The sequence below is a fragment of the Festucalex cinctus genome, chromosome 18, assembly GCF_051991245.1.
Source record: "Festucalex cinctus isolate MCC-2025b chromosome 18, RoL_Fcin_1.0, whole genome shotgun sequence".
Lineage (NCBI taxonomy): Eukaryota > Metazoa > Chordata > Actinopteri > Syngnathiformes > Syngnathidae > Festucalex > Festucalex cinctus.
Genome location: NC_135428.1, coordinates 13787183 through 13801540, shown reverse-complemented (window position 1 = coordinate 13801540; position 14358 = coordinate 13787183). Strand labels below are relative to the sequence as shown.

Below are 14358 nucleotides of genomic sequence, written 5' to 3'. Positions count from 1 at the left end.
TCCTGTTGGTAACTTTGAGAGTTGATGGCAAAAGCAGGCCGATCTGCTTAATGACAGAACTTCCTGCAATCAGGAGGCCCGGCTGAGTCACTCGGAGATCACTTTCCCCTCCTCCACACCACTTTGTTTGACGCTTGCAGAGCCCACGTTAGATGTCACTAGATAGCCTGGTGGGCTGACAGGAGGCTCGGATGTCGCTCCCCAATGGAAATGACGGCAGCCAGCTCCTAATTACGTCTGGATCGCCCCCAGAGATCACATTCGAACAAGTAACGCCACATTTGATGTTGAGAACGGACAAACGGGCCGAGTCATTTCAGATGAAAATGTGGCTGCTTTATGAAAAGGTTTGATAATAAAAAAATAAAATAACCAATAATAATAATAATAATAATAATAATAATAATAATATACTTCATTTGTAAAAAACAGATTAATTAATCAACATGTTTAATTGCAAACATTTCAAATGTAAATTTTGTTTTACGTTTTGCAGAAATGTTTATTTCATTAACAGTGAAACTAAGTATGCTGTAAGTTTTCCGACAGTATAAAAATTACTCATTTTTACATTATATTAAACAATAATTGTTGTTACTTTATTATTTATAATTAATTAACTTTATGTAAATTTAAAAAATGCGTACATGAAATAATTTATCAAAAACAGCAATAATCAATTTTTGTTTTTTTAAATTTAAAGTTGATTTTAATGAATAAACATGAATTTTCTAAAATTGTTGCAAAAGAGTTTATGCTATTAAAATAGTAATTAATTTTCAATTTTAATACTTATTAATTAAAATACAATTAATTACCAGTTATTTAATATATATATATATATATATATATATATATATATATATATATATATATATATATATATATATATATATATATAAAACTATATATTTACTATATAACAATTTCAGTTGCGAGTGTGAAATGGCTTGTTTTAATAAAATTAACATGGTTATTTATTCCATTTTTTTAAAATGTCCATCCATCCATCCATCCATCCATCCATTTTCTTGATCGCTTATTCCTCACAAGGGTCACGGGGGGTGCTGGAGCCTATCTCAGCTGGCTCTGGGCAGGAGGCGGGGTACACCCTAGACTGGTTGCCAGCCAATCACAATTTTTAAAAATATATAAAATTAACTTAATAATAATGAATGGACCAAACATTCAGTAAAATAAATAACTACCTCTTATTCAATGAGATGGATGGTGATAAGTTAATGCAAAAAAGAATAAACTAATTTGAATTCACGTAAATACAAACAAACAAACAAACAAACAAACAAACAGCCCAGTGAAAGTAATGGAGCAAAATGACTTACGGACAAAACTCGCAGATTATTGCCCTGCAGCGTCTTCAGCAGATTGGTCACGCCCCCTTCCAGACCGCCATTGATGAAGATGCCATGGCCGACGTGGTAGAGCAGGATGGTCCTCAGCGCCGTCCGATCGCCTGTCAGAAAGCAAAGCGATTTTCATTTGAGATTTTGCCAGCTCGCCGAATCGGCGCTCGAATGAGGCCAACCGACGGACTTTTCAGCAGCTTCATGTCGTCGTCGCTCAGGTCCGCGAAGGCTTCATCTGTCGGTGCGAAGACGGTGAATGAGCCTTCCTGCTTCAGCAGGTCGGTCATATCGGCCGTCTCCATCAGTGTCAGGAAAATTCTGTATTCATTACAAACACAATGGAATGAATGCAGCATCTCTTTTTAGCAAACACAAATGTGGGTTGGGTGTCAGAGTTGAAAATAAAGAGCTTTTGTTTAATCAGATTAAAAATAAACTTATTTTTTAGCGCTTGTCCTCACTTGAAGCGTCCGTCGGCCTTGAGGATGTCGTAGGTGGTCTTCTGCGAGGGTCTGATGATGGTCCTGATGAGGTGGAGGACTCCGTTACTTCCTTGCTTGCTGCCGCGCACCATGCAGGCGTTCTCGATGCACACCGCCTAAACAAGGTTAATTTAGTTAACTAAAACTAAGGAAAAAAATAAAACTAAAATTCAAAAAACAATTTAGTCGACAAAATAAACTAAAAACGGAAAACTAACTGCAACTACATTTTATGTTTGCAAAATTAAAATTAACGATCTGTGAAAATGTCCTTCGTTTTAGTCTTTGATAATTAATTTAATGCATGAGCCTTTGGGGATGATTTTAAATGTGATTTTACGTAGATTTATTTTGATATTAAAGGCGGGGTCTTCCATTTTCACACAGGTATATGCACTATATAAATACAGGATGTATATCGATGAACTCCTTCTCATTCTACACCTCTGGGCTTCTGTTAATGTGTGGTGGTGATTTTTTTTTTCCTAAGGCCCCCCAGCCTGTAGTTTGCTTTTGTTTTGTTTTTTGTTTGGGAGCCATCCCAAAGGGATCAATAAAGTCAAGTCTAAGTCTAAGGCAACAGTGGGACGTTTCTGTTGACAGAAAGTTGTTTACCCCTCCAGCCAATCACAGAGCGGGAGGTGGCGGGGGGCGTGTCATTCACTGTCGGCAGACGGGGCCGGGCGAATTTGTCTGCTGCATGACATCCACTCCCGCGGCAACTTGACAGCACGCACTGATTTTTTTTTTTTTCACTCACACAAGATTGAGTGATTTACACAGAAGTGACGTCGTCTAACAGCAGCCAATAGAAAAGCACCTTCAGATGACGTCGCTCCCATGGTGTAGTGATAAACATTTTCTATAAACTAATACTGAAATTAACTAAAACTAATTTAAAACTAAGCATTTATTAAATAACTAAAACTAATTAAAAAACAACAACAACAGAACAACCCTGAAAATGAATTAAAACTAACAAAATTTAAAAAACAAAACTCAAAACGAAATCAAAACTAACTAAAATGAAAAATTCCAAACCTATAATAACCCTGTGCCTAATTCGCGGCTGATGATCAAGAACAGTGAAGAAAATATATCCTTCATCTGGTGTTAGGATTTTGAGGTGGTCTTGGAAGGATTTCGCTCCTGTGAGGTGCTCCTGGACCCAAAAATGTTTGCGAAACCCTGCCTGAGACCAGGGTGTGAAATCTGATTATTGTCATGTTGATTGTAATCAACACCAAGTCAACGAAGCAAAGCAAACCCAGATGAGACTTTTACGTAAGAGGGAGCAACACGGATCATCTGCCAGCATTTTATTGAATTTGGCGCGACGTTGTGATTTATTTGTATATATTCCCCAACAACTGTCATCCGGCTTGAGCTCACCGTGCGGTAGATGAAGACTCGCAGAAGCTTTCCGGTCAGCGTCTCCAGCAGCTGGCCGTTGTAGAGCTCGTTCAGCGTGACCTTCAGCTTCAAGATGTGGTTTTGCAGAAGGTACCTCAGCACCGTTTGGTCGGTCGCCATCACCTCGTCTGACAAACGCAATCAACAAGACGGACAGGGAGATGGCCACTTCACTTGTGTGAGCTCATGTTTTTTCCCGGCCGTAAGATGCCGGGAAGTACGCCAGACGGACTCAATACGAAGAAGACCAGGTTTGCAAGAAATTAGAATGTCAAGAGCTGAGTTATTGCGGCTTGGTCAACATCTGACCTTTTGGAGTTGATTTATGTGAATTTTGCCAGCATGTTCCACTCACAATGATGAACATTCAGTTTCTTTGCGATCCAACGGCGTCCATTTTATTTTTAATAATATAGAAGGTTCAAATTTGGTGACAAAATCTTGGATAAGAATTCCTGGAAATGTCCAAGTTGAACCTGAAATGTCCAATTCAAACCACAATTGTAGACTTCCGGTGTCTTTTCAGGTATGGCTTCTTAAGACTTTTTCGTAGGGATGCTCATGATGGATAAGCCTACCAAATTTCATGTTGCTCAGCAAATGTGGCTTCAGGGGCTGGATTTTGAAAAAAAAATTGTACATTTTATTTTGTAGGAACCCTGGATGCGAGCCTTAGACATCTGCTTCAAACCAAAATGTCTTTTTCAGACATGGCTTCTTGAGACTTTTTTGTGGGTCAACTCGTGAAAGATGTGCCAACCAAATCCCATGCTGCTCAGTGAAAGTGACACCTGGGGCTGAATTTTCAAAACACTTCACTGGCATGCTTCAAACCAAAATGGCCGACTTCCAGGTGTTCTTGACAAGTTTTTGTGGGTCTACTCGTCATAGATGTGGCTACCAAATCTTGTACTGCTAAGTAAAAGTAGCTTGCGGGGCTGAATTTTCAAAACATTTCACTGTCATGCTTCAAACCAAAATGGCCATCTTCCAGTATGTTTTTGGGCAGGTGTTCTTGAGAATTTTTTGTGGGTCTACTCGTCATATTAGTGCCTACCAAATCACATGCTGCTCAGTGAATGTGGCATCTGGGGCTGAATTTTCAAACCACTTAACTGCCATGCTTCAAACCAAAATGGCCAACTTCCAGTATGTTTTTGGGCAGGTGTTCTTGAGAATTTTTTGTGGGTCTACCCGTCATAGATGTGCCTACCAAATCACATGCTGCTCAATGAATGTGGCATATGGGGCTGAATTTTCAAACCACTTAACTGCCATGCTTTAAACCAAAATGGCCGACTTCCTGTATGTTTTTGGGCAGGTGTTCTTGAGAATTTTTTGTGGGTCTACCCGTCATAGACGTGCCTACCAAATCACATGCTGCTCAGTGAATGTGGCATATGGGGCTGAATTTTCAAACCACTTAACTGCCACGTTTTAAACCAAAATGGCCGACTTCCTGTATGTTTTTGGGCAGGTGTTCTTGAGAATTTTTTGTGGGTCTACTCGTCATAGATGTGCCTACCAAATCACATGCTGCTCAATGAATGTGGCATCTGGGGCTGAATTTTCAAACCACTTAACTGCCATGCTTTAAACCAAAATGGCCGACTTCCTGTATGTTTTGGGGCAGGTGTTCTTGAGAATTTTTTGTGGGTCTACTCGTCATAGATGTGCCTACCAAATCACATGCTGCTCAATGAATGTGGCATCTGGGGCTGAATTTTCAAACCACTTAACTGCCATGCTTTAAACCAAAATGGCCGACTTCCTGTATGTTTTGGGGCAGGTATTCTTGAGAATTTTTTTGTGGGTCTACTTGTGATGGACATGTCCACCAAATTCCATGTTGCTAAGTCAAAGTGCCTTGTCAAACCTGTGGAGTACACTTATGAGAGTTATTTTGTTTGTTTGTTTGTTTTAGTGGCACTCAAGACTTTTTGTGGAACTACGGATAAGACATGCACACCAAATTTCATTTTGCGACGTGATAGTGGCTTCAGAGGCAACAATTTTGACTTTTAAAATCCTCCAAAGGCAATTTATTTGTCCAAAGAACACATTTGTAACTAGATTCACTAAAGTCGGGCGACAGACTCACTGGTGAAAGCCGAGTTGAGGGGGGCAAGGAGCGTGTACTCCGTCTTCGGACCCAAGGCGGCGGCTAAGCCCAGTTCGTACACCATATCCTTGAAGGTACTCTGGCCCGTGCCCATCAGTTCCATCACATCCTTGGCTGAAACACACGTAACATCAGAATAGTCAGTTGTTAGTTCTCAGGCATTTTCAACACTAAATTGGTTAATAATGTGGGGGGGAAAAAAACAGGACAATTGTATAAATATGTGGGTGGTGGTATGCATGGTGAGCAAGAAAGCTTTGCCCACCAACAGGCGTGCTCTTACCCGAGTTTGGCACCAGAACCTGGTCAATGAGGTGTATGACGCCGTTGGTGGTGACGATGTCCTTCTTCAACACCATCTTGACGCCGTTGACCGTCAGACTGTCGCCGTCGCAGCCCACCTCAATACTGCTGCCCTCCTCCGTCTCGTACACTGTGCCCGCCATGATGGCTTCCGAGCACTGGACGCTTTTCAGCAGGTGGTAGTTGACAAGAGCTGCGAGAAAAGAAAGCATGAGTTGGTAGGTCGGTAGGTACGCGTGAAATGCTTCATGGAACTAAACAGACTTTTGTTCCGTACGCGTAGTGACTGCATAAAAAAACGTTTTCATGAGACTTGTTCAGCGTTTACATCAAAAATTAAATCAGCAATCGTACAGTAAGCAAAGCAAAAAGGCCTTCCAGGAAAGCGCTGTTCACATCATGAAAACCACGTCCGCGTCCAAAGCTACGTTTTGGCCAAATGTGACCGAATGGTCCACGGAGGACGTGACTCACTGGGGACACGAACGCTGGCTGCCGATTGCTGGCTGACCGACGACTGTGTGACTAAATCGTTGGTCGTCCGCCACAGCGGAAGTCGTAAATCTGCTTTGTTTGTCCTCGTTTGTGGACGCACGCCTGTGCTGCATGCACAAAAACTTGCCAGAGCAAGACAACATTCAAAAAACAATGTTGCTTTTAAGAAATAGAACTGGACCAAGGATGGATTTTGACGTTTCTAATAACTATCTGTTATAACTAGTTAATAGATCATTAATAAACTGTTAATTAATGAATTATTAATGACGTATTGTTTGTTAAGGATTTAGAATGATACTTATTGACAGTTAATATAGCATTAATAAACGGTTAGGTAATAAGCTATAGTCAATAATTTATAACTATCTACTAAATGAGTAATATATCATAAACAAGCTATTAGTAAATTACTGGGTTATATATGTTATTGGAACATTATTCTTAAATTGCAACTATTCCTTATTAACTCATTCACTCCCAGCCATTTTCACAGAAGCAATCCCCTTCACTCCCGGCTGCTTTATTGGATTTTGACGGATTTTGCAAGGTCCCCAGAATATTCTGTTCTATTGCTATAAAAATATGCAACCTACCAAAAGAAAGATTAAAGTCTCCCCTTTCATCAGGAAAAAAAAATATGTTTGTATCTGTTTCTGCGTTGCAGCAATTAGCATTAGAATATAGCTAAGCTTCATCATTATTCACAAACTGGCAAAAAGAGCTTGTTGGAACATGGCCTCGGCTGATCTCTTATACTCTGCTGCCCCTTGCTGGCCGTTTTTTGTAATAACTACCATTGTTTTAAGCGACATCTTCATTTCAGAAGCTGTGTCAATGCGTTCTGTATGCTATAGAAAAAAAACACGTATAAATACGTCTTTGGGAGTGCAGGACAAAGTATTAAAAAACTTATTTATACGTTTTTGGGCTTGAATGGGTTAAAAGTATGTTTTTTTTCTTTAACTCTTTGACCGCCAAAAACGTTTAATAACGATTAGTAAAATCATGACGTATTCCGCCATAAACGTTAAATGACGTCAACTAAGCTTTTTATCTCGTTTTCGTCTAAGTGCAGAGCTGCCTGGTCAATGGGTTGTGGAATCAAAAACACTCTAACTCTGGCCAGCAGATGGAAGCATTGTATCTCTTTTTGTGAAAGATCAAAGCCTTTGTCATATCAAAGGCTTTTTTTGATGTGTGGCAGAAAAGAGTTCATTTTCTTGTTATACAGCACAGTACATATTTTTGGTCTCTGGAATGCAATGTCGTGCCGCAACGGGACAAACACTGTTGGGAAGGTCTCGTTGAGACTGTAAATGCCCGTATGTCCCCGGGCTGATGTAGGATTCGAGAGAACAAGAAAAAAAATAAACAAACCAAAAAGTACACTGTAAAAAATCCGTGAAACATTGAGGCTGCGAAAGATGAACCCGTGATAAACGAGGGAACACTGTAACTCATTAATTAACAGTTTACTAACAATCTATTATCTAGTTATAACGGATCATTATTGTCAAGAGTTTTAAAAGTGAAAACAACTCCACATGTTAATCATCACATGATTTCTCCCCCCACCCATACCCCGCCCAAACAGAGATGTGATGTCATACCTGCAATGACATCCTGGTCACCCATGAGGCGCTCCAGGTAGCCCGGCCCCAAGCGGTCGAAGGCGGCATTGGTGGGTGCAAACAGAGTGTAGTGTCCTGGCTGGTCCAGCTTGTCCATCATGCCTGAGGCCAAAGCGGCCATCTGGTGGCATAAAGGTTACACTCGTTTGAGATTTTTGAAATCCTTTGAGGTTTTAGTTCGTTTTATGTTTCAAATTCACTTCCTCTTTCTGCTTTATTGTTTAACATGTGTCTTTATTAGTTTTAGTGTTAGCTTTTTTAGCACAGACCACACAAGTGTTTATCTTCACCGCTAGCTAAGGAAGTTAGCATTTCTTACACTGAAGGAGGAAAGCTGGTCTTCCACGTCCAGGACTTCTTTGATGGTGTTGGTGACGGAGCTGATGACCCGGTCGATAACATGCACCACGCCGTTGGTGGCCACCTGGTTGGCGTGGATGATCCTGGCGCAGTTCACCGTCACCACCTTCAACATCAACGTTGTTTTTGTATTTTCACATGGTTGCGCTCAAGGGCCACATTTGGATTTTTGAAATAGCAAAATGATGGGAAGAAATATCGCAAGTGGCCGGGCGGGTCGGCTCACCCCGTTGGAATAGTGGTTGATGTGCAGGCCCAAGTCGTCGTTCATGGACGTGACGCTCATGCCGTCCTTCATGTCTTTGGTCAGCAGGCGCGAGTTGACCATGTGGAAGCGCAAGGCGTTGTACAGCTCCTTGTTCACGTTGCTCACCAGCGCCGAGCGGACGTTCTGCAATCGACCCGCCACGAAGTCTTCATTTTATCAGCCATTTTTAAATTTAGTGCCAGTTTTAGTCCAGTTTCAATCACGCTTGCTAGTTTTTTAACATAGTTCGTCAACCTCATCACTTTTTTATTTAGTCAATTTTAATCTGACATTTTAGTCTTTATATTAGTCCAAGAAAACATTATTTTATTCGTCTGGTTTTGGTCAACAAAAACTGTTTTAGTCTAGTTTTCGTCACGACAATAATTTATATTTTTTTTGTCAGCAGATAGTTTTAGATCGGAAATGTTCAACATTATTTCACATAAAATTTTCTCTCATGTTTTTAATTTCATAAAAAAACAAAAAAACAAAAAACAGCTTAACTCACAATTACAGTATCTCAACAAGTGGCTACTGTGGCTCCATGCTACAAGCTAGTAAGTTAGCCAGCATTAGTAAGCGGTTGGATTAATATTATTGTTGGAAGGTTATAGTCGTTGGATTAATGTTATGTCATTTATTTATTTATTTATTTATTTTTTAAACCTTTCACCATGAATCCACTTCCTTTCTGTCCCATGTTTGTGCATGTTGCACTCATTAGCTGCGGATTTGAAAGGGGGGGTGTCACTATGTGTCACATGACTAGGGTTGCCAACTGTCACGTATTAGCCGGGACTTCCCGTATTTTGGGCTAAATTGTTATGTCCCGTACGGGACCTCTAAAGTGCCGTAAAATAACGCTCAATTCTTATACCAAATGCAGCAAACCGTATTTTTGCCATATTTGGACCACGGCGGCTCCCGTAGGTTGACAAGTGACAAGGAAGTTTCTCGTAGCCAATAAAACTTCCTTTACGTTTGCCGATTGACAGTTAAAGTTAGCCAATGACGATCGGGATGGGGGTGGGGGCGGTCAGACGCGGGTCTCACAGTGTCCAGATGGTCCCAGGCGTCGTTGCTGGGCGCGAACATGGTGAAGGATCCCCTGCCCTCGATCTCCTCCCTCAGCTTGGAGATGTCAGCGTACTCCTGCGTCATCCGCGCCTTCACCAGGCCCAGGGTGCCGTACACGTGGTCAATGGGAGCCACTTTTTGAAAAGAGAGGAGGAAAAAAAAGGGGTTTAAGGGTTTGGGGTTAAAGGAGTTTTTTTTTTTTTTTCCCAATATGTCAGCAATATGAGGCACCGACCTGCAGGACATCCTTTCATGCCTTCCAGACGCATGTAGCCGGGACAACACTCGTACACTACCATGCTGCAAGGGGGCGATAGAGGGACATGAGGGACATGCCACATGGAGAAGAAGCATTTACACAATAATGCCACAATCTCAACATGCACACATTAAATGGTTAACTCATAACTAGTAAATGTTTGGCTCTCAGCATTTCTATAATAAATGCTTGACTCAAATGTTATACTGTATGTGTTTGACTCTCAGCATTCATACAGTAAATGTTTGAGTCAGAATTCATTCAATAAATGTTTATCCCTCGGCGTTTGTACATTGAATTTTTTTAATTTATACAGTAAATGATTGATTCTCAGCATTCCTACACTAAATGCTTGAATCTTACAATTTGTATTGTAAATGTTTGATTCTCAGCATTCATATGGTTGATGTTTGACTCTCAACATTTCTGCATTAAATTTTTGACTGTTGTAATTTATGCAGTAAATGTTTGACTCTCAGCATCTCTATATTAAATGCTTGACTTACAATTTTTACAGTAAATGTTTGATTCTTGTAATTTTTACAGTAAATGTTTGATTCCTGTAATTTTTACAGTAAATGTTTGGCTCTCGTCTCTACATTTAATGCTTAACTTACCATTTTTGCAGTAAATGTTTGATTCTCAGCATTCATGTGGTTGATGTTTGACTCTCAGCAATTCTACATTAAATACATGACTTGTAATTTTTACAGTAAATGTTGATTCTCAGCATTCATACACTAAATGCTTGACTCTTAAAATCCATACAAGGAAATGTTTGACTTTCGGCATTTGTACATCAAATACTTGCTAGACTCTTTGAATGTATGCCGTAAATGTTCGATTATCAGCATTCCTACACTAAATGCTTGACTCTTAGAATGAACTCTTTGATTCATATGGCTGCTGTTTGACACTCAGCATTCCTACACTTAATATTTGTCTCTCAACTCAACTCCACTTTATTTATAAAGCGCTTTAAGAACAGGCGTTGCTGTATACAAAGTGCTGTACATAAACATCAGTTTTGCAGTAAACAAGAACAAAGCAAACATTTTGAAGCATTTATGCACTAAATGTTGTACTCTCTCAACATTTAAACTAAAACTATTAATACTGTCAAGCTCAACATACTCTCTCAGTATTCAGACAATGCAGGTTCTCTCAGAAAGAACAATATGCTGTCTCAGCATTTTACCAATTAATATGGCCTCTGTCAGCATCCACACAACAAACGCTGTCCACTCCTGACTTTTTCAAAATGAAACCTAGACTCTGTCTGCATTTCCATGCCAAATTATTTTACTCTCCTCCAAATAATGCCCAAAAGAATTGTCTCTGCGCATTCCCACGCCACGCTCTTTTGATGAGTGCTCGTCCAATGGGATGAGAGCAGCCTCGCGGTGCGTTCAAGTTTGCTTGGAAAACAAACCAACCCGTCGGATTGTGGTTTCCACGCTGAGATAATAGACAACAGCACTTCTCCGTAACAGCTTTCTCACACTTGAACGCACGAGCGCTCACACCATGTAAAATGTGTAAATATCCGCGCGCACAGCTGGACATCAGGAAGATGATGTCATCACCCACTGACAGGCAAACAGATGTGCTCCGCATGTGCACAAATTAAACACAGACTTTCGGGCCCCCCACAAAATTCACTCACCAGTCAGTCAGTCACCAGTCACACGGATTGACACATTTGTAATGTGTCTATCAAAAGCACAAAAAAAGTTTCAAGGACCCATGCCTCAAATTGAAGAGATTTCAGCCATTTTGATTTGAAGCGGCCATTTTGGGTGAATTGGGTTACGAAAATTCAGATTCAACGATCAACATGAAATTGAGTGGACGTGTCTATCATAATAGGACACAAGAAAAAAATCACAGGGACACATATCCATAATTAAACAGGAAGTCGGCCATTTTGGGTGAATGCCAAGGTTTCAAAGTTGGATGATTATTATGAGGATTTGCCATGGAAAGCTGGGTGACTTTGGGGAAAATTCAGCCCCAGCACCCATTTAAAAACCTGAAATTTGGTGGACATGTTTGTCAAGACTTACACACATACATACACACACAAAAAAACGGGACCCGTGCCCGAGAACATGAAGTCAGCCATTTTGGTTTGAATCAGCAACATCATACTGACAGCTGTTTCTAATATTTTGACTGCCTTACAAGTCAACATATGCACACAGACTGCAAGTGTCTGGCACCAGTTAAGATTTTCTTTTTTTCTCTCCCTGAAAAGGAATCAACAAGCTCCCCTGTGGCCTCATCAAGCAGCAATTTGTGTTTTCCTTCCTGCATTTACGCTTGAAGGTAACACTGAAGTCGCCGTTTCTTTAGTGTTATTGTTTTATTGTTAGTTTGTCCGCAAATGAACGCACGTGTTTGTCTCAAGGCGTTTGTTGTAAATTGCTTCCATGCGCACCGCCGATGTTTGTTGAAAAGACGACAAAAACAGCAAATCCTCCGGCTGGCTTTTAACGACATGTTTGCTCATTGGGATTTTCATAAGTAATTGTTTACATTTACTTTCTAAACAGCTGACGTTTGATAGGGTTCGTGATCTTATAACCACCAAACATTGGCTTGATAGCAGCCATGGGAAAATTCAGGCCCACAAGCCCATTTAACTTAGCAACAAAAAAACTGGCAGACATGTCTATTGTGAGTAAACGAGCAAAAAAGTCTCTAGAAGCCATGCCTGATAATGAACATGAAGTTTGCCATTTTGCCTTGAAGCCGTCATTTTACAGGGGAACTTCAAAGGTGAACTCCATTTAGCCCCTTTCAAATCAAAATTTGGTTGACATGTTGACACGAGGAAACCCACAAAAAAGTCTCCAGAAGCCTTGCCCTAAAATACACTCCATGTCAGCCATGATGGTGTACCTAATGTTATGGCCAATTCGTGTAAATAATAAGCATGTAGGGGGAAAGGGGTGACTGCGGTGTGTTGGTGATGACACTTACGCCTTCTTGCCACAGATGGCGCCTTTGTACCAGTTTCTGCATGTGCTGAAGTACTTCTTCTTGGTCCCCAGAACCTGCTGCAGGGCACAAACGTTGGGCCTGATGTGGGGTGGTGGTGGGTGGATGTTAGAGGAAGAAAGTTGTTGAGTGATGGCGACAGAAAGAATGTGCACATAACACGGCAGCTTGCCTGGCAAAAGGAAGCACACACTGGAGAGCTTCATTTTGTCTCACTGATGTCGTGCAAAGTTTTGCTTCCTTTGTTTTATAATTCACAATCTGCCACAGGATTTTTACGCCTGGTGCACACATCATCCAACGACTAATATGTCCACTTGATATATATATATATATATATATATATAGTATAAAAAAAATGTTTTGACATAAAGCCTTGTCTTTGTCCAGTTCAATTAAGAGGAAAATCTTTGATTTCAGATATGTGTTATTTGATATAACTATAAATATACTGGATGCATAAAACACACAATAAAAATAGTGTATATTTAATTTAAACTTTAAATCATTAAAAGGAACACATAAAAACATTTTTATGCACATTTTCTTTAGTATTCTATTGGATAAAAAGTATTTTCACGTGAAACATACATTTAAAGGTAATGTGTGTATTTTCCATTTTTTTTTAGTCGTATTATAGAAATATGTAAATTAACATTATTGTTTGAAAAATGCAGAACTTACTTTCACTCGTGCATTTATCCTTTTTCCCCTCAAAAAATAGACTTGTTTTTGTTCACGAAAATATCTCCCTACTCTATTAAAAAAAAAAAAGAAAAAAAAAAAAAAGTCAAATTAATACATCATTTTCTTGTACATGAACTACCGGTACTTTTTTCTCCATGTGACTATTTTCCTCCTAAAATTTTAAATATACTGTATGACTATTATTAAAAAAAAACAAATAAAGCATTTTTTACACAAAAACTGAGATTTTTTTTGACACAATTGTATGATTAGTATTGTTTTTGAACCCACAAATTTTTCTACTAACAGGTTGGTTTACCTAAAAATACAAAAATAAATAAATAAATAAATAAATAAATAAATAAATAAATAAACATTATTTATGAACTTCTTTGGCTAAAATTTTACCTTACTTTTTTCTTGCAAATATTTCTTTACTCCTGTGATGTGACATTGTTTTTTTTTCTAATTTTTTTTTTGTATTTTTTCTTCCCTGTTCTTTATTAAATTATTTTCTTCTTGCAAGCCCCCCTTTAAAAAATGTTGTGCCATTTTCTGTAAATTAAAAAAATAAATAAAAATCCTTTCCTTGTTTTGTACACTCAGAAGCATTTTTTGTGCTCCTACTGCATTAAAAAAAAAAAAAAAAAAAACAGAAAGAAATGTCTTTTTCTTCTTACCCCTCATTTCTGGCCCTGATGCGGCTGTGGCTGACAATCTTGTCGTAGGCCGACGCGTCCACGGTGGCCAGCGAACACAGCGCCACCAGCAGGAAGGCGGCCGCTGTCACCTGATGCATCCTGGGAGTCGTCATGACACACACGCACTCTTTAAGCCTGAAACTGAACACACTTGTTGAGATGTATGAGCGGCAGTGGGCCAGGCGCCTCTTTTATACCAACACAC

General features: G+C 39.7%; 1 protein-coding gene across 2 annotated transcripts in view; it reads right to left on the bottom strand.

Annotated features, from left to right (window-relative positions):
* The window catches only part of LOC144006723 (periostin-like), a 21107-nt gene extending 6749 nt beyond the window's left edge, over positions 1–14358 (bottom strand). The window contains exons 1-13 of one of the 2 annotated variants that reach the window (XM_077505723.1): positions 14133–14358; positions 12748–12846; positions 9739–9803; positions 9480–9637; positions 8403–8567; positions 8136–8282; positions 7796–7937; positions 5668–5880; positions 5364–5498; positions 3242–3390; positions 1829–1965; positions 1555–1685; positions 1344–1474 (exon numbers count right to left, since the gene is read on the bottom strand). In XM_077505723.1, coding sequence (XP_077361849.1) covers positions 1344–1474; positions 1555–1685; positions 1829–1965; positions 3242–3390; positions 5364–5498; positions 5668–5880; positions 7796–7937; positions 8136–8282; positions 8403–8567; positions 9480–9637; positions 9739–9803; positions 12748–12846; positions 14133–14266 — 1806 coding nt within the window. In that variant the 5' untranslated portion in view covers positions 14267–14358. Of the gene's footprint in view, positions 1–1343; positions 1475–1554; positions 1686–1828; positions 1966–3241; positions 3391–5363; positions 5499–5667; positions 5881–7795; positions 7938–8135; positions 8283–8402; positions 8568–9479; positions 9638–9738; positions 9804–10960; positions 11129–12747; positions 12847–14132 lie in introns of those variants that run through there. The other variant, XM_077505724.1, reaches the window with a different exon arrangement.